The following is a 19,212-nucleotide window of genomic DNA, read 5'->3' on the forward strand; positions in this document are numbered from 1 at the left end:
TGCTTTGAACATTGGTGATATGATCATTTTGCTCTTTTGAGGCTTGGAGAAAAGAAAGTCTATTAAGTTCTTGCTACTGTATTTTCCTGAAAAAAAAAAAACAACCCTAGCAGAGCAGCTAGATGGCAAAGCAGATAGAGCATTGGCCCTGAAGTCAGGAGGATCTGAGTTCAAATTTGGACTAAGACAGAATAATTACCTAACTGTGTGACTTTGGGTAAGTCAATCCCATTGCCTTGCAAACCCCCCCCCGCCAAAAAAAAGTAAGCCCTAGCTTGATTTTTCAGAATGCTTGTACCTACCCCCAAAATAAGCTCAGATGGATGCAACACACAATGGATGTATTGAATTATAAAATAATATTAATATTTAATTAAATATAAATAACATTATTAATATTAATACTTATAATATTAATAAGAGAATAAATGTATATTGTTGTGCATGAAAAAAATAAGACATCCCCTGAAAATCAACTGTAATGTGTCTTTTCGAACAAAAATTAATATAAGACCCAGTCTTATTTTTGGAAAATACACTATATAATATGTCCTCTGCCCTATTCTAATGGGAGATATTTTATATATATATATATATATATATATATATATATATATATGTATATGAACATAAAGATATGTAGAGACTAGGTGAAGTTAATCTAAACCAGGAAAGTATTAGTAGCTGGGGAAATCAGGAAAAATCTTCTACAGAATTCTCCTACAGGTTATATTGTCTTTAACTTTCCTATGCATCTTAGAAATATTTGCCATAGTTCCAGATGGATTCTTGAACCACAATAAGGAACCAAATTCCAGACATGTAGATTTTCAGATTTCTCAAATTTTTCAAAACAGTACAATATTTGACACCTGGAGAGGTTTTTTTTAAGTAACCATCAATGGTGAGATAAACAGATAGCACCACAGAAAATGTAAAATTAAAAACACTAAAAAAAATATGAAATTTCTCTTTTCATTGACATTATGAGAAGTTTTATGGAAGATTTATATACTTTGTAGAATACTTTAATAGCTTCAAGCCCCAAAACAGATGCTCTCTTCAACTGACCAGATAAACTCACAAATCTGAGTGGACTTTACATTATCAAAAGCTGTTGCATAGACAAATCCAGTGTGTTAAAATTCATAATGACATTTGAGTTAAAATCATGACATGTTTCTGGGCTGTCACTTCTTTTTAAGAAATCATATTACAAGTAATTTTTAAAGAACCAAATGGGGAAAAAAACATTCTCAATCAGGAATTACCTGTATAGAATTTTAGAAGTGAGGGGAGTAGGTGAGCTTTGGGGTGGTAATGGTATTGGGGTGCTGCCTTTTCTGAAGTGCTCAAGACTATAACTGGAAAATAGACCCTGCATTCTGGTTATGCCCAAGTTTCCCAGAGAGGCTCATTGAGAGGTGAGAGCAGCCACCTTAGCCAGGGTGATGCTTGTGGCACCTTCCGCCATGCCTTTTGATTGCCTCCTTACTCACACTATTCTTTTCGCTCAATTGCATCTTGTCCCCAAAGACAGGACTGAGAATAGTCCTGTCCCTCATTTTCCTAGCTTAGCAACCTCTTTGTAATGCACCCCAGAGGGAATCTCTCTGTTGTTCTTGGGCAAGCCAGGCGGGGCACAGACCCAGAGAGCTAATTTACTTCTGTTGCAGCCTTTTCTTCCTGCCTCTTGTGAACCAAATAATTGAGTCTGGTTTCCCAGGTCAGCTGAATTCTTTACCAGCAAGGACACTGTGATAGAAGGAAAGCAGAAATGCTGAGAGAGGGCTATCTGGGCCATGAATATTTCTAATCATTGACTCCTTACTGGCTTAAAAGTAATTACACAGCAGCCAGGGCCAGCTGATTGCTAGGCTGGTCTTTGGTCTTTCCGGCCTGGAATAGAGCTATGTTTTAGCTGGAGAGGGAGGGGGAGGGAAAGGGGGTGGGAGAGAGAGAGAGAGAGAGAGAGAGAGAGAGAGAGAGAGAGAGAGAGAGAAAGAGAGAGAGAGACTGACTGATTGTCTAGGGGCTGCTGTAGAACAGAGGAAGACTTCACTATCAATCCAAGCCCCTGAAAGGACATTTTTTTTTTCAAAAAAAGATTAAAACAATAAATCTGGATATATTTTCTGAAGAGTACACAGTTCTAGGAACCTGGAATGAGAAGCAGGATGGTTCCCTGTACAAAGGTATGTGACTTGTTGGCTACTCTATTGAAGTCCATGTCTTCATTAGAGTGCAGTAGAGATTTATTTTGACTGCCAAAGTTTCCATGCAGTCCTTGCCACTGAGACAAAAACAAACAAGATTACAACTGTTTGGGTGGAGTAGAGCTGGGTGGACCTTGAATGTTTCAGGGAGATACATCACAAATTTTTAGAAGATGTTACTGCATTGAATTTGACTGTAGTTAAGAATCTGTGATCACCAGAGAACAGAACTGGGAAAAACTGTCCTAACCTTGGATTTTCTCTCAAAAAGCAATTTGTTTCTTAGTAGCACAGCATCTCCTTGGATATGGGCTATTGATGAGGTTTTTATTTTTAATAACAATAAATTATTTGAAGTTTGGGGGTTTTTTTAAGACTGGAAAATACAAAGGTTCCTTGTTTGGCAAATTTTAGAATTAACCTGAGATGTTTTTTTTTCCAGGCTTGTCATTTTTTTAAAAAGTGTTTGGGAAAAGAAACATGCTTGACTCATTAGCCTCAGCTTTTAAGTAGAGAAACATTCAGAAAGAAATGCTGTTTTAAAATGTTTTCTATAGCAAAATACTGAGGGTGGGGGTCCTAAATGAGTTGAAAAAAATGTCAGCTCATTCTTGGCTCACACTTACTTTCTGTTGTTCATTTAGTTTTTTCTTTTTTTTTTCTTTTTGGCATTCTAAATACTATCCTTTCCTCCCTTAAATAGAAAACAAGGAGCAGCTACTTGTCTTTCATAAAAGCCATTTTTGTAAGGAGTTAAGCAGCTTTGTTAGCATAGTTTGCCTTTTTGTCCTTCTATGACCCAATGTACCTTTCCAGCCACCCAGCTTCTAAAAGGTGAGAATTAAGCAGGCAAATACTTTCACAGATTTGTTCAGAAGCTAATTTGGCTGGGCAATAAACCTGGAAAATGAATGGAATTCTGTGTGGTATAGTAAAGAAGTAAAGAATTACCTTACATCATTGTGAAAGCTTTACATTGTTGAAATACTTGGACATGATGGAAAACTACATGAAGTTTCCAGGCTTTTTCCTCATCGAATGTCATTTTTATTGGTCTCTGTGTAATACTATGTATATGCACATATGTTTATGTGTTTATACTTATATAAACATGTGGCATTATTTGTATACAGAACTCATCAATCTCTAGATGGATGATGGTGTTGTAGGGTTCTATTACAAATTAGATGGGCAATAGAAGGTAACATAATTCTCCCTTCTCTCTTCCTCTTATTTTTGACAAAAGGATATTGTAATTATAATTACTTAAAGTCATGGAAGTATCCATGACTTGAATTTCCTTTTTAAGAATATTTTGAACCTATGAACCTTCAGATGATGATGAGCAATGTTCTCGCTCATCCAGTTTCACTGGATTTTCCAAGGCTGCATCGTCATACTCAAACAAGCAAAGATACTTTCATTATAAGACCTAGAAGTCAAAAACTTGTGATGAATGTGAGTTTTCTGACAAGTATGCACTGGATTTCAAAGCTCTTTCAAGGATGGTTTCTATTACATGAGCTCAGGATGTAGTTATCTGTAGCTAAAGTTCTTTCTGTTATAGGTCAGATTTTTGACCTGACAATAGGCTTGAAGGACCATAGAACTTGTCTGACAGGTACCCATCAATTTGGGAAGCCTTAGTTATAAATAGAAGATAAATCTGATCTGAAACACTGAGGAAGCAGTGAATGAGAAAAAGGTAAGATGTTGCTCTGCCCTCAGATAGTACAGAATAAGTAGAAATAAAGATGAAGGGGGAAAATGAAATTATTAGAACTATAGAGACAGCATGTGTGGTGGTTAGAACTCTGCATCTGGGGTCAGAAAATCTTAGTTCAAATCCTGGAGTAGCTTATTCTGTGATCTATGGGAAAATCACATAACCTTTTTAAAACCTGTTTCTTCATCTGTAAAATATGCTTTTAGAATTACTTTGCAGGGTTACTGTGAAGCTCAAATCTGATAGCTACACATAAATACATAAATATATGTATATATATATATATATATATATACCTGTATGTTATATAACAGATATAGAGCATCTTTTCAAGCTTTAAATATTATATAAACACCAGATATTGTTGTTTTATTATTTATTAGGTTTTATATGATTATAACAAGATCTATGAAATGCTGACTTTTAAGTATGAAACACCCAAAGGGTATACTACCATTGCTGCAAATAGTAAATACAGGAAAAAGTTCATTGAATTTGGAGTCAGAAGACCTGAACATAGCCATGGCTCTGACATTTTGTTAACTTTGTGACTTTGGACAAACTATTTAACTTCTCTAAGCCTTAGTTTCTCCATCTGTGAGTAGGCAATGGTATTAGTTGGACTTATTCTCAAGGTTGTTTGTAGGAATGGAACTTTGGAAACCATGGATTGATGTGTGCATATACATGCTTGTAAATATGTGTGTATCAATGCAAAAGTATTTGGTGTGTATATATACATATGTATATACACACATACATCCATATTTACTTGTATGTGATGGAGAAGGCAGATTTAACTTGTTGCCTTCTAGTGTTCATCAAGTTTGTAATAGAACCCAACAGCATAATCATAGGATCTTAGGACTAGAAATTGTGGAATTCTGTGGACTTATAAAAATCTGATTATATAAAAATTTTAAAAAGCACACATGTGAACACACAACAAATTCATTTATATATGTGACTTGTCTATACTCTTTGTTCCAATTGTGTGTTCCTTCTTGCCCTTGGGTACCTATCTATCATTTGCCTTAGTGAAAGAACTGTAGAAAAGGCTAGTTTGTTGAATGGTCTAGTGCCAACTCTCCTATGCTGTGGCTCCAGTTCAGTAAAAGGATTGGGGAGAAGGATAATGAGTAAATCATTCTGTAGCTTGGCAGTGTAATAAAGAACTCACAAAGACAACATTATGATGCGTCCAACACCTCATTAAACTTCAGTACTAATTATTTATTTCCTAGAGGAGAAGGAAACTGCAACTTAAAGGCTTCATTCCCTGGATCAGCTGCTAACTTCATGTGTCAACACCTTGCACTGTGCCCCAGGGCTTCACTCAGGGTTGCCTGTAGGTGCTTAATAAATGTTTATTTACCTTGTTTGACCTAGAACAAGCCATATCTGCTGCCTCTGTTTGAGGCTCAGTCAATCCCTCCATAAAATGGAGGGACTGTTGTCACTTGCCTTGCCAACTCAGATCACTCCAATGAAAATTGATTCAGCACCTCTGAAATCATACTGGAGAATTGTTCATCACAATAGTGAGGCTTTCTGAAGTTTCTTTCTCATCACACCTGTATTATTTAGGTAACTAGCTCTCCTTTGGTTGCCTGTGAGGGGTTTTTGAATGAATGGTTTTTATTAAAATAAGACATTTTAGTAAAATTTATATATTTATTGAAAAATAGAACTTTGCATAAACTCAACCGCTATAAAGGCATGTCTCTCAAAGGTCACGAAATCCATTCCTTGCTCAGTTTTCAGATATCTTCTACAATATCTAATGATTTATTCTTTTCTGTGTTTGCCTCCAGTGATGGGAAATGCAAAAGAATGGTCATATTTCAGATGCCATAATGTACATCTAGTGTGAGGCAGCATGTTATGTGGAAAAGAATTAGTAACTTCAGTGTCTTCAAAACCTGATTCTGCCACTAATTTTGTAATGCTCAGCACAGAGGAATTTATAGTCCTCTTCTTAGTTTCCCAAACTGCATATCATTTTTTTGCAAGGCAAAAAAGCACCTATGTTCTATTTTTTTTTTTGCAAGACATTGGGGTTAAGTGACTTGCCTGAGGTTGCACAGCTAGGTAATTAGTCACATTTGAACTCAGATCTTCCTGACTCCAGGACCAATGTATATCATTTTTAAAAAATTTAAATTTTATCTTTGTAGAAAATCCATTCATTCTTTGCCTTTTTCACACTTCCTTCTTCTTGGCCTCAGTACAAATACAAACTTGCAAGTAGAAATAAGGAAGGGAAATCAGACATTATATTTGACCATCTCTTTAGGGAGGTCATATGACCCAACAGGAAGGATTCATGCTCCCTGGGTGACCTTGGGCAAGTCAATAAACTCACTCTCATGCCTCGGCTCTTTTGTTTGTAAAAGGAAGAAAACATTGGACTAGGTGGACCTAGATCATATCACCCTCAGTCCATTGTTCTGTTAAAAAGGCAAAAGAGTGCTGTTGATCTTGACTTTTCTCATTTCTCACTCCCATCTCCCCAAATAATGTCAGGTCAGAATTCCCATCCACAATTAACAAACCAAGTCAGCACATTTAACTGCATCTGCCCTGAGCTCTTCCAGTTTTGTCAGTTATCATTTTGGGATAAAATCACATTTCACATGGTTGTTATCATGGCTGGGTTGCTGAAGCATGTCTCAGCATTCCATTTCTGGAATGCTCACTGGGCTCTGGGCTCAACCCTTAATATGAAGCAAGAGGTGAATATGCCTAAGTCTTTGTGACTGCAAATCTGTGGATATTTTTTCCTAGTATTCCTCAGTCTCTTAACCTTGAAAATTCTTCCTTTAAATTTGGGGCTATACTTTAGGGTTTTTAAAATGATAAATCAACTTCCTCTTAATGTGGAACAAATCTGTAGGGTTCAGTGATTCCTTCTAATTCTCCTTGACTCTGTCCTAAGAGCCAGTCCCCCCACCCATAGACTGTATTTTGCAATTGTCACCAGATACCTTTTCCTCATACCATACCACATTATGGGGGCAACCTCAGGTTTGGAGTCTTCTAGCCTTAAAGTGGCAAATTTTGCAACATTGTAGGAAAGAATATAAAGGAGAAGCAAAAGTAACCCAATTTAGCTATCATCCTTCTAGAAGAATATTATGCTGAATCGTATTTATGATTAAATCCACAGATCGCTGGAAACCCCAAGAAAAATAAGTCCATCACCAAGTTGTTTTGTCTGGGTGACCACAAACAATTGGTTTGGGACTACATTGGACAAACTAACCGGTTGTTTTGGCATGGCCCAGATGCAGCCTACATCTGTCTATGGTTAACTATGATAATTAAGGTCCCCAAAGAGGTACAAACATCAGACATCTGAGGTTTTAAAGGCATGCTACTAGGGAAGCAACCCAAAGTGAGAATTCTTAGGATTGTAGCATTTTCAAGCTGAAAAGGAACCCAGAAATTATCTTGTCTAATATAAGTTTATAGATAAGAAACTGAGGTACAGAGAAAGTGTGCAAAAAAACCCATATTACAAAGGCTGCAGATGACATAAGCAGTATTAGAATCCAGACCTTCTGACTCTAAATCCAGTAACACACCTCGTGTCCATTCCATGAAGCAGTCCATCGTCAACACCCCACCTCCCTTCCTCAAGTTGGATAGATCTCATCATTTGTGATTGCTTTAGTAGAATCACTTATTCAGGCGTCTCCAAAGTCTCATAATTCTCGCGCTCGCGCACACACACACACACACACACACACACACACACACACACACACACAGCAAAGGTTTTTATAATAGGGCTGGAGATGTAAATAGTTCAAAAATATGAGAGCTAAATGATGCTAAAGGTAAATAGTTAAGGGTACTTAGATGACTCAGGAGATAAGAGTGCCAGATCTGAAGTTAGGAAGACTCATCTTCCTGAGTTCAAATCTGACCTGATGCTAGCTGTGTGGCGCTGTTTACCTCAGTTTCCTCATCTGTATTATGAGCAGGAGAAGGAAATGACAAAGCACTTCAAAATCTCTACCAAGAAAACCTCAAAAAATCAGGTCACAAAGAGACAAATATGACTGAAAAACAACTTGCCAACAATAGCCAAATAGCATAGACCTTGAGAGAAGTAAAAGGAAGGAGCCATTCCTCTTTCTGTAAGTCATTCTGTTAGAAACTCTTGAAATGGACAGCTAGGTGGTATAGTGGATAGAGCACTGGACCTAGACTCAGGAGGACCTGAGGTCATATTTGACCTCAGACACTTCATAATTGCCTGTGTGTCCTTGGGCACATCACTTAACCCCATTGCCTTAAATTAAAAGAAAAAAAAAAGAAACTTGAAACACCCTCATTTTTCAAATTACCTTTCATGAGCTGATATGGTAAATCTCCAAGATTAAGTTTCTGACTTTGTTCTTGTGGTATTTTTGAACGATTCTAAATTTTTTATTCCCCATACAAGCTTGTGTAGTTTTTCTCTATATGGTACCAGAAGAAAAAAAATCTCACTTTTCCCTTCTAGTTTACAAAGAGATTTCATCAGAACAATTCTATGAAATCTATGTTGTTATGCTCATTTTGCAGATGAGAAATCGGAGGCTTGGAAAAGCTAAATAACTGGTCCAAGGTTACACAGCAGGTGTCAGACTAGGATTCAAACCCGGAGTGCTTCCAATTCTGAGTCAGTTCTTATCTGTCTTGCACCCCCTCTTCCACTGTCACTCATGATTTATTATTATCAAATGTGATAACACTCATGAAGTATTTAGAACATTATCCGGCAGTAGGTCTTAGTAGGTATTAATAAATTTGATATTCTTCCCTTCTCCTTCATGAGTTATCAGAGAAAATAAAAGTATTTAACATTACTTGTCAAGGTAGAAATCTTTATATAAGGAGATTTTTAAAAAATTATTAATTCAATATTCTATTTTGCTATTTATGTCAGGGACCTTAGAGATTGGTTCATCCAAACCTTTCCTTTTTTGAGAAAGTTGTTAATTTTTATCTTTTTTTAACAGAAATTTCCCAGTGCTTATCACTGAACCTATTCTTAAAATCACAACTAACTTAAAAACTTAACTAACTTAAAAGCACAACTAACTAACAAAGCAACTATTTCTGGCATCCAATGGGATGTTCATGGGATCGTAGACTTAGAGCAAAAAAGAAGATTAAGGGACATAAACTATCTCTCCAAAACATCCCCTTCATTTTATAAAAGGGATTAATGAAGCTGCAAGCAGATAAATGACTTGTCCAAAGCCAAACAGCTAGGAGGTGCCTGAGACTAGATTTGCATTCAGGTCTCCTAAATTCCAAGCCCAGTACTCTGTCCTAGGGTGTCAGTATACAACCATAGAGCTCCCTTCCTCTATAGAGTATACATTCTCTCTTCCCTTCAACCATGATTGTTTAATGTCAATCCCAGTTCACCTACCTTTTACTACTGTTTTCATTTATATCAATGGAATCATTTGTGTAGATTGTTCTCTTGGTATTTTCTTTCCACTGCATATTTCATAAATGCCTTCCCATGTTTCTCTTAATTCCTCATACTCTTGTGATATCATACTATGCCATTATATTCATATTACCCTATTTTATTTCTCAATTTCCCAGTTAACGGATACCCCCCTTTCTGGTTTTTGTTACTAGAAAGGGGGTTACCATGAATATTTTGTTGTAAGTGGATTCTTTCCTTCCCTATAATTGACCTTTTTGTTGATATATGCCCAGGAATTTTCAGATTGGGTTAAAGAATCTAGTAATATTGTCATTTTTCCCCAACATCTCTAAATTATTTTCAAGATTGATAATAATACATTATACCCCAAGCAAAAGTTTGTGTATTGCTTTCCATAGTCCCTCAAAATACTGTTTCATCTTTTATCAAGTTGGCCATGAAGTGAAATCTTAAAATTATTTTAATTTTCTTATTAGCAATTTGGAACATCTTTTTTTCAAATTCTCAAGCCCTCATTTTACATGGGGAAATGAAGGCATAGAGAAGTTAAATAATTCATCCAGGGTTATACAGATAGCAGAACCAAGACTGAAAGCCAGGTACTCTGATTCTAAATCTAGGAATCATAACATTATGTAAAATATTAAATAAAACTGGAGATATGCATAATGAACTGCAGTTTATCAGATACTATGTGAGTCACAGAAAACATTTTATTTGGTCTAGAACACTTGAATTAAATTGAATTTGAATAAATCACCAAAGTCCATCAGAAAAACCTGGAAAGAATTACATGAACTGATGTTGAGTGAAGTTAGCAGAACCAGAAGAACCTTGTATACAATAATGGCAGTATTGTGTGATGATCAACTTTAATTGACTTAGTTCTTCTTGGCAGTACAATAGTCAAAGACAATTCTAAAGGACTTGGGATGGAAAATACCATTCACATCCAGAGATAGAATTTTGGAGTATGAATGCAAACCAAAAATATACTATTTTCAATTTTTAAAATGTTTTCTATTTTATGCTTTTTTCTCATGGTTTTTTTCCACCTCTGTTCAAATTCTTCTTTCACAATGTGGCTAATATGGAAATATATTTAACATAGTTATATAGATGTACACACATACACACACACACACACACACACCCTATATCAGATTGTTTGCTGTCCATGGAAGAGGGAGAAAGGGAGAAAAAAGTGGAACTCAAAAATCTTATCAAAAAATGAATGTTGAAAACTATCTTTGCACGTACTTGGAAAAAATAAATTTATTTTTTAAAATCCCCAAAGTTCTTTCAGTTGTATTATCCTTAGTGACTCCAACAAATACCTTTGGAACATAATTTCATAATGCTTTCATCTCTCCTTAAAAGTTCTCTATGACAAATGCTTCTTTTTGGGGGGACCTCTGAATATCTGTTCTTTTGTTTAGAATATTTCATGCCCCTGGATAAAATGGGTTTCTACAAGTTTCTATTCTTTTTATGCTGTATCTTTCTACAATCAATTTTCTGATAATGCTAATCACCCATCAATTTCATGCTTATTACCAGTAAAGTAGCTGCCTGTTTTGTTCTTATCATTGATAAGAATGTCCTAAATTAACTGGAAAGTTATTTTTATTTATTATTCACCTTAGGCTCCAGAGATTACTGTGCATGTTGACGATATAACCAATCTGGAATGACTTTTTTAAATCCATATTCAGTAGTAGACTTTATGTCTTTTGTTAAAGGACAAATTTGGCCATGTTCAGATAGTTTCCCATCATGTTGACTGAAAAATTCATCCCAAGAAACTCTCACAGAATGATCTCCTAAACTGTATCTGGTTGCCAGTTTGTATTGCTGGAAATTATTCTCACACCAGCTAAACTGTAGATCCCTTAAATATTCAAGAGCTAACAAATTCAATTCTATTTTCCTGCTCAGGTTGATGATCTTTTGAGTCACTGGAGTATTCATAGGTTGTAATCTGAGTCCAGACATCAAGGAGCCCTTTGGCGATGTAGCCTTTTCCCTAAACAGAGCATGAGATAGATACTTGGTGGCCCCATCAGTCCCTGTGGGCATAAGCAGCAAGACCATACATGTCTTGCTTCTGAGTACAGAGTTTGCATCATCTTTCTTTCTTTTTGAAGATACATGACTGATGGTGGACTGGGCCTCTATACTCGGCGACTGAATCGGCTGCCCGATGGAATGGCTGTGGTAAGGGAGACACTGCAACGGAACACTTCCCTGGGTCTTGTAGATGCTGACAGGTAAGCAGGCATCTCATGTACTATTGATTGTTCTGCATAGTTCTCATATACAAGGGAAATATGAAGGTGCTGGAAGATCTTTCTCTTGTTTTCAAGAAACTCTGTAGAGATATAAGACAAGAATAAGGGAACAAAGGTGTAAGAAAGAAGCATATAAATTAATTCAAATTCCTATAATGATTTAGAAAAATGGAGGAATGGCTAGGGGCACGTGAGAGTATATCAGGAAGACTTAAGGGAAGCAAAGAAGATGTTAATAATGGTAGGGTTGTAGTAGGTTAGAAACCAGCCTACAAGAATTAGAAAAGGATTCTTAAGAAAATGACAAGACTCAGCCAATAATGAGGGTTAGTTGACAAGGATGAGGCTTTATCTCCCAATGTATGAAGAAAGGAAAAGTTGAGACAAAAGTCATGGAGGAAGGAAGACTATTTTTGTTGGAAGATCTTAACTGTTGAGGATACAGTAAGGAAATGCTACCAGTTGCTGAGAAATGTTTCTCTTTTTACCTGAGTTTGGTGGAACCACTTAGAGGGAATGTGAGTAATTCCAATTGTGAGAGAGTGTTCTTGTTTTTTTGGATTGTTGGCTATCATGAGTCCTTGTCACATTAATCCGGCATCTGGAATATGTTTTACTTCCTCTCTCATTAACTAGCTTTCTAGGTATGACACTTTGGAAGGAAACCTTGGGGATTAGTCTCTGGTGTATTGCTGAGGTCTGTGGGAAAAAAAAACCAATAAACCTCAAGGTACTTGGTACAGTGGCATAAGCAATCTTTTCTTGCTCTAAGTTCAAATGCTACAACTGTAATTTCTGCTTTTTGTTACATTGGAAACAATTTTAGGGATTCAGATTTGCATGAGATGTCTACTTTTCATGTTTGTTTTTGGATTTTTTTGGTAGGGTGTTTAGGACCTTTGTCCTTAGAAGGAAAAGGTAATCTTTTATTAATGTCAACTTTTTATCTTCTGAAATACTTGCCTCACTTGTACTCAAGATTCAGCAATGTATTGCATCACGATAGCTGTGCCTATGATGAATGCCACAACTCTATTGGGTGAAATTTTAGTGACTTAGGTACAACTTCCAATGAAATTTTTCTTACAGAAAACTGATTCTTTTGTGATCAAAATCCTCTGGCTTCATGATTACAAACCCTGAAAGTCATCCACAGAACAGATAACTAGGCAAGAGGTTTAGCCCATCTCAGAGAAGCTTTGTTTTAGAGGGGCAGGGGTTCAGCATGGAAAAGGGAAGGGACCCCTCCTCCTAAAGTTGCTACAATTTTTCAGTCTCATAAAAAAGAACTGAGGAAGAGAAAACTTCAGATTTGGATCATAGAGCAATAGAAGGTAGATTCATGTCTTATCTTGCTATTAGCAGAGGAAAGATTGTATTTGAACAATCCATAGCAATACCCTTCTATAGGTGATTCCCTAGCAAAAAAAAAATATACACATTTAGAATAAATACTTACTAGAAGGATTAAACTAAGACAGACCATAACAGACCCTTCCATAGTTTAATTGTTGATATACCCTCAATGGAGCTTTCTCAATGTGCTAATTTATTTTGTTCACTTATGTTTTCCTATAAATGTGTGGTTGGATAGAAAACCTTATTAGTTAGAACATAGATCTTACAATGTACATTTCCCCCTGCAGCAGTCAAGGAAATCTGAAGTAGACAGTTTAATTTAATGCTTGATTGCTGGGCTAATAGAATTATCACAGATCACAGCTGAGCTTATTTATATATTTTGGGTTGGAGGATTTTGTCAGGATGGAGATTATATTTGTAATTTCATTTCATTATTAAATCAATTTAAAGTAAATTATTTTAGGTTCCCTTTTTTTGTTTGTTTTGTTTTGGCCCAGACATAGAATTTATTACTATAAAGAACTCTTATTAAGGAAATTTCCTCAACCTTTTGGGCCACCAATTGTCCTGCAGTTTATAGTTTTACAGCAGGCATTCTTAACTATTTTTAAGTCATGAACTCTTTTGGTAGTCTGATGAAATTTATCCCTTCTCAGAATTTTTTTAAATCCTTAATTAATAGAAATGCTAAATTTAAATTAGCAGTTAATGAAAATAAAGATCTATTTTTTCCTCATCTAATATTAGTTTGTATTTAAAATAGGACATGAACTAAGTTCCTCCTAGCTCTGAGACAAATTATGTATTTTCCATAGAACTTTGCTAAAACAAAGCTTCTCCCATTGCTTTGTAATATTTATGTGGATATGTCTTGCCAAATATATAGATATAGATAGATATAGATATAGATTAGATATAGCTATAGATATGGGTATGGGTATAGATATAGATATATACAGATACAGATACAGACATAGACATAGATATAGATATAGATATATGTAGATTTATATTGTACATATATGTATATATATATTTGTATAATATAGGTCCTCCTGACTCCCAGATCTATGTTCTTTCCACTGTGCCACCTAACTGTCCCTTAAGTCCCTAACTTAAAAGAAAAAAATACTAATATTAATGTCCATTATAGGATTTAAATATGGATTAGTTCTACTTGTAACTATGTAGGTGACTTTTGACAAGTCCCCTCATAACCTGGGCTTCAGTCCTCTCATCTGTGATATCACGTAGTTGGACTAGATGCTCTATTAGGTCCCTTCAGGTTAAAAATATTTGACCCTATGACTTGTACAATGACGAACCTGGACTAGGTGGTGATCTTTGTGATCTTTAAGGTCTCTTTTTTTTAAGGTTTTTGTAAGGCAAACGGGGTTAAGTGGCTTGCCCAAGGCCACACAGCTAGGTAATTCTTAAATGTCTGAGACTGGATTTGAACCCAGGTACTCCTGATTCCAGGACTGGTGCTTTATCCACTACACCACCCAGCTGCCCCTTAAGGTCTCTTTCAGTTCTAGATCGTGCAACTCATTTAGGGACCTAAAAGATGCTCATCAAACCCAAAGGATGATAGGACTCTTAATAGTGATAGTGAAGTTTGGAAGGAATAAGGAAACTGAAGCCCAGATTGATTAAGCAAGTTACTGCTGTTCTAATCCAGGTCCATTGATCCTAAATTCACTAATCTAGTCATCAAATTTCATTTAAAGTAACACCACCACCACTGTATTGAAGTTCCACAAGGAATAGTTTATAGTTTCTAGAAATAAGGTGAACAAAATAAAATTGGGGGAAGGAACAGGAATGAGAGAGAAATTTAATAACGAGAAATGTAGATAAAGGACCTATCAGTATATCTAGGAAAATCCTTAAGAATACTAATTTTATTCCAGACAGTAGTCTATCCATTTATGAGTTGAAGGAAGATGAATGAAGTCTCTTAATGAGAGAATGCTTAAGTGAAGGTAGCTTGATCATTGCAGTGATTAGCTAAAGTAATACCAATGTTTAACTTAGATATGTCTAAGGCAGAAACCATGACTTTGAATGGGTCTTCTATCTCACCAAACTTTTTTGACATTTAAAAAATAAAAAGGAAAGATAATGGTTTCAGAACTTCCATCACTCCCCTAACCCTTTCACCTTCTAAATATACAATACCAGACTAAGATGAAGAAAATGATTACATAAGACTAGAGATTATTCCCAACCTACTTAAGGTGGGCAGAAAATCAAAAGACACAAAGGGGAGTATTCTATTAAGGGGCAGGCACCAGATAAGAAGTCAAGTGGGAAACCTTGGCAGGAATCCTCTGAACTGGCATCATAAAAGAAAGAAATATCACAATCAGGGCAATGAGCCTGGTAACAGGTGGTAAATGACCTACCTACCTACTGAACCTTGCCCCAGGTTTGTATTCTAAGGCTCTTGAATTCCAAGAACTTACTGTGGATGAAAACTATAATTTGATAAAGTTTCTTTCTTTATTTCTTTTTTGCTTTGTAGTTATGGTGTGTTATCATCAATTCTGTTCCATCCTGCTGATTATCACTTCATAATAATAAGTTGGGAACTTAGAAATGTTCCTATTATTCCTTGACCATCAGTCCATCAATACATCTTTATTAGGCACCTATTGTGTTCCAGAGTTGGGGATACAGCAATCTAATGGGAGGGAGAGAATATAATAATAATAATAAATGTTCCAATAAGGGATTTAGAACATAATAATTGGAAGAGAAAAAAAAAACAGAATTAAGGGGGATTGAGAAAGGTTTCCTGTAAAAGATGAGATTTTATCTGAGACTTGAAGGAAGCCAGGAAAGCCAGAGGCAAAGATAAGAAGAAAGAGTATTTTAAGCATGGGAAACAGCCAGAGAAATTACTCAGTCAAGACATAGAGAGTTTTACTCAAAGACAAGCAAGCAGCCTGTGTCAGTGCATCAAAGGGTTTTTAGTGAGGAAGAAGGTTGTAAGACATAAACAGAATGCAAAGTTTGGGTGGGGGACAGGTTATGAAGGACCTTGAGTATCAAATGGAGGATTCTGTACTTAATCCTAGAGATGATAGGGTGCCAGTGTTGTTATAGGAGAGTGACATGGTTCAACCTATGATTTAGGAAAATGTTTAAAATTTAGGAAAATGTTTAATGTGGATCAAATTAAAAGGGGAGAGACTAGTGATACACAAACCAAGTCCAGACATGAGAAGATGAGCACCTACACCATGGTGATGGCAATGTCAGAAGAAAGAGGAGAGCATGTTAGGGAGATGCTACAAAGGTGAAATCATTAGGTCTTGGCAACAGCTTGGATATGGGCAGGAAGAGAAATCATGGATGACAACTAGGTTATAACCAGGAGGATGATGGGACTCTTGATAGTGATAGTGAAGTTTGGAAGGAAGAAGATTTAGGAGGAAAGATGATGTGTTCAATTTTGCACATGTTGCATTTAAGATGTTCTATTAGATAAACTAGTTCCAGATGTATGGGGCCACTAGGTGGTGCAGTGTACCAACCCTGGATTCAGGAGGAACTCAGTTCAAATTTGACCTGTGGCACTTCATATTTACTAACTGTGTGACCTTGAGCAAGTCACTTAACTTTGTGTCACATTCAGGACTAACTCGTCATCCTGATTCATCTCTGGTTACTGGATCTAGATGACTTCAGAGGAGAAAGTGAAGCTGGTGACTTAGCACAGTATCTCCCTCATTCAAATTCAGTTCACTTGTTTGTCATGGTATCACCTCCCTGATATCATGGACTTCTTCAAGAACAAAAGACAAGCATCATCATCATCCAGATGCTTAAACAGCAGTAAGAGATGCAAATATGAAGGTCACCAGAGATCTTAGAGCTCAATGAGAACCAGCAGCACAGAAATGATGATTACCAATCCCTAGGAGCTGAGGAGATCCTCAATTGAAGTAATATAGAGGGAGAAGAGGAGAATGCCTAGAACAGGTTCCTATAGGACATCCAGACATAATGAGTATGATCTAGGTGAAAATCCAATGAAGAAAACTGAGTAGAAAAATAGATAAGAAGACATCTAGGAAATAGTAGTATCCTAAAATTTTAGAAAGAAGAGAAGCATCAAGGAAGCTGGAGTGATCAAATGTCTAAAGTCCATAGAGAGATCCAGAAAGATGAAGACTGAGGATAGACCATTGGAGTTGGCATTTAAGAGCTCACTGATAATTTTGGAGGGAGTATATTAGAGAATGATAAACATGGCAGAGAGAATATAATTATTATTATTATTATTATTATTATACTATTATTGTGAGTTGACATGCTTACTCTTCTCCAGACATCAAAACATTTTTTAATCCTTGAAAACCAGTAAAATCTTAGTATCCAACAAAGCTTCCTTCAAAAATTGTAAGGTTTAGAGGCAAAAATACTGATATTCAATATGAACTGTTAGCAAAGTGCACATTGAATATCAGTATTTTCTCAAGAAGGGCAGTTAGTTGGTATTGTGGATAAAGGGCCAGGTCTGGAGTTAAGAGTTCTCATCTTTGTAAGTTCAAATCTGACCTCAAACATTTACCAGCTGTGTGACTAGTAAGTCATTTAAATCCATTTGCCTCAGTTGCCTCATTTGTAAAATGAGTTGGAGAAAGAAATAGCAAACCACTCTAGTATCTTTGCTAAGAAAATCCCAAAAGGAGTAAAGAAGAGAAAGATATGACTGAAAGAGTTGAATGAAGAAAGGAAATTCCTAAGTAGACTTGCCAGAATGAAAACACAATTATCACTGCTTTTCATCCCTACCTTCCTTCTCCTTGACTTTTGTGTTTTGAATCTTTCAGCCTGAGGATTCTAAATCAGAGCTGCAAATTCTACTGCAATACTTAACACTCATTATGTTTTAAATTTTTCAAAGCTCTTTACCATATTTAGGGTCAGATTTTAAACTGGGAGTGACTATATAGGCCTCAAGTTCAGCCACCTCATTTTACACATAAGGAAAGAGGTTCATAGAGAAGGGAAGTGATTTATTCAAGGTCATACCAGGAGTATCCACAGATCCTATAGTTCCAAATCTTTGCTCTTTCCTTGTATCATGCTGCCTCCTGGGGTTCATCATTGTCCCAACATTCTGTCATGAGTAACAATATCCATATTTTACAGATAAGAGACCCAAAGACAAGAGAGATTAAGTGATTTGTCTTTGTCCCAGGTGACGTGCGAATAGGGAAGTCTCCTGACTCCAGACCCACCACACTATCCATTAGATTACACTTACTATAAATGGCATTGAGGGAAGCACAGTCAATACTAAATATAACCTCTGGTTGAAGACTGAAATGAAGTAGTATCATTTCAAAGTGAAGTCCCACAGTATGGAAATGTAACTGTGTAAAATGGACCTGAACCTACCTCCCAGCTGCATTCTCCCAATACTATTCAGGAATTCTAAATTTCCTACTGGTTTTATGATAGGTTACATAGATAATGAACCTTACCATAATGTGACCCTGAAGGCATGATAGTGAAGCATGGATTGCCCTACATTCAATCTAAGTGAAAGTGTTAAAGTTAGGCAGGGGCCTCCAGTTAGTAGGTCAGGCTCCACTAGGAAATTTGTGAAAATTGTGAAAATGATATATCACCCTGTAACTTCCCATTTGCATTCCCCACTTTCCTACCCCTCAATCACACTCCTTTCTAAGAAGGTGGAAAGAATTCTCAGGAAGAGGGGAAGTGTTGATTCATGACTGATAGTCTCTTACCCCATTTTGTTCAGAGAACTTCCCTGTCAGCCTTTCCCCTTCCCTATCTTTTTCTCCAAGGTCTGGGAGAGAATGAGAATAACAGCAGTTTCTCTCAAAAACTTAGCTAAGAAAGATTTCAGGGGAGTTTCTTTGGGCATTATGGGGCCCCAGCTTTAGGTTGATATTTCCTGTTCAGGTGAATTCAATCAATGCAGTATTTTGAATTTCTCTTGTGTGTAATAGGACTGAAACACTACTATTATTAGGGTAGAAATTGCACATACTGATAGTATGGATGATACAGGAGACAATTAAAGCTATAAGGGGACCTTATGCAACCCTCCTTTTAATAGAAATCACTGCCTCTAGTTTCCTAAGATCTGGATTCAAATCCTGTTCCTGATGTTTA

General features: G+C 36.3%; 1 protein-coding gene across 8 annotated transcripts in view; it reads left to right on the plus strand.

The window, feature by feature from the left end:
- Window positions 1–19,212, plus strand: part of NAV2 (neuron navigator 2) — a 436,581-nt gene that overhangs the window by 283,224 nt on the left and 134,145 nt on the right. For all 8 annotated transcript variants that reach the window (XM_074230361.1, XM_074230362.1, XM_074230365.1 and 5 more), the window contains one exon: window positions 11,548–11,670. In XM_074230361.1, coding sequence (XP_074086462.1) covers window positions 11,548–11,670 — 123 coding nt within the window. The remainder of the gene's footprint in view (window positions 1–11,547; window positions 11,671–19,212) is intronic.

Source organism: Macrotis lagotis, chromosome 3, assembly GCF_037893015.1.
Source record: "Macrotis lagotis isolate mMagLag1 chromosome 3, bilby.v1.9.chrom.fasta, whole genome shotgun sequence".
In the NCBI taxonomy this organism is placed as follows: Eukaryota; Metazoa; Chordata; class Mammalia; order Peramelemorphia; family Peramelidae; genus Macrotis; species Macrotis lagotis.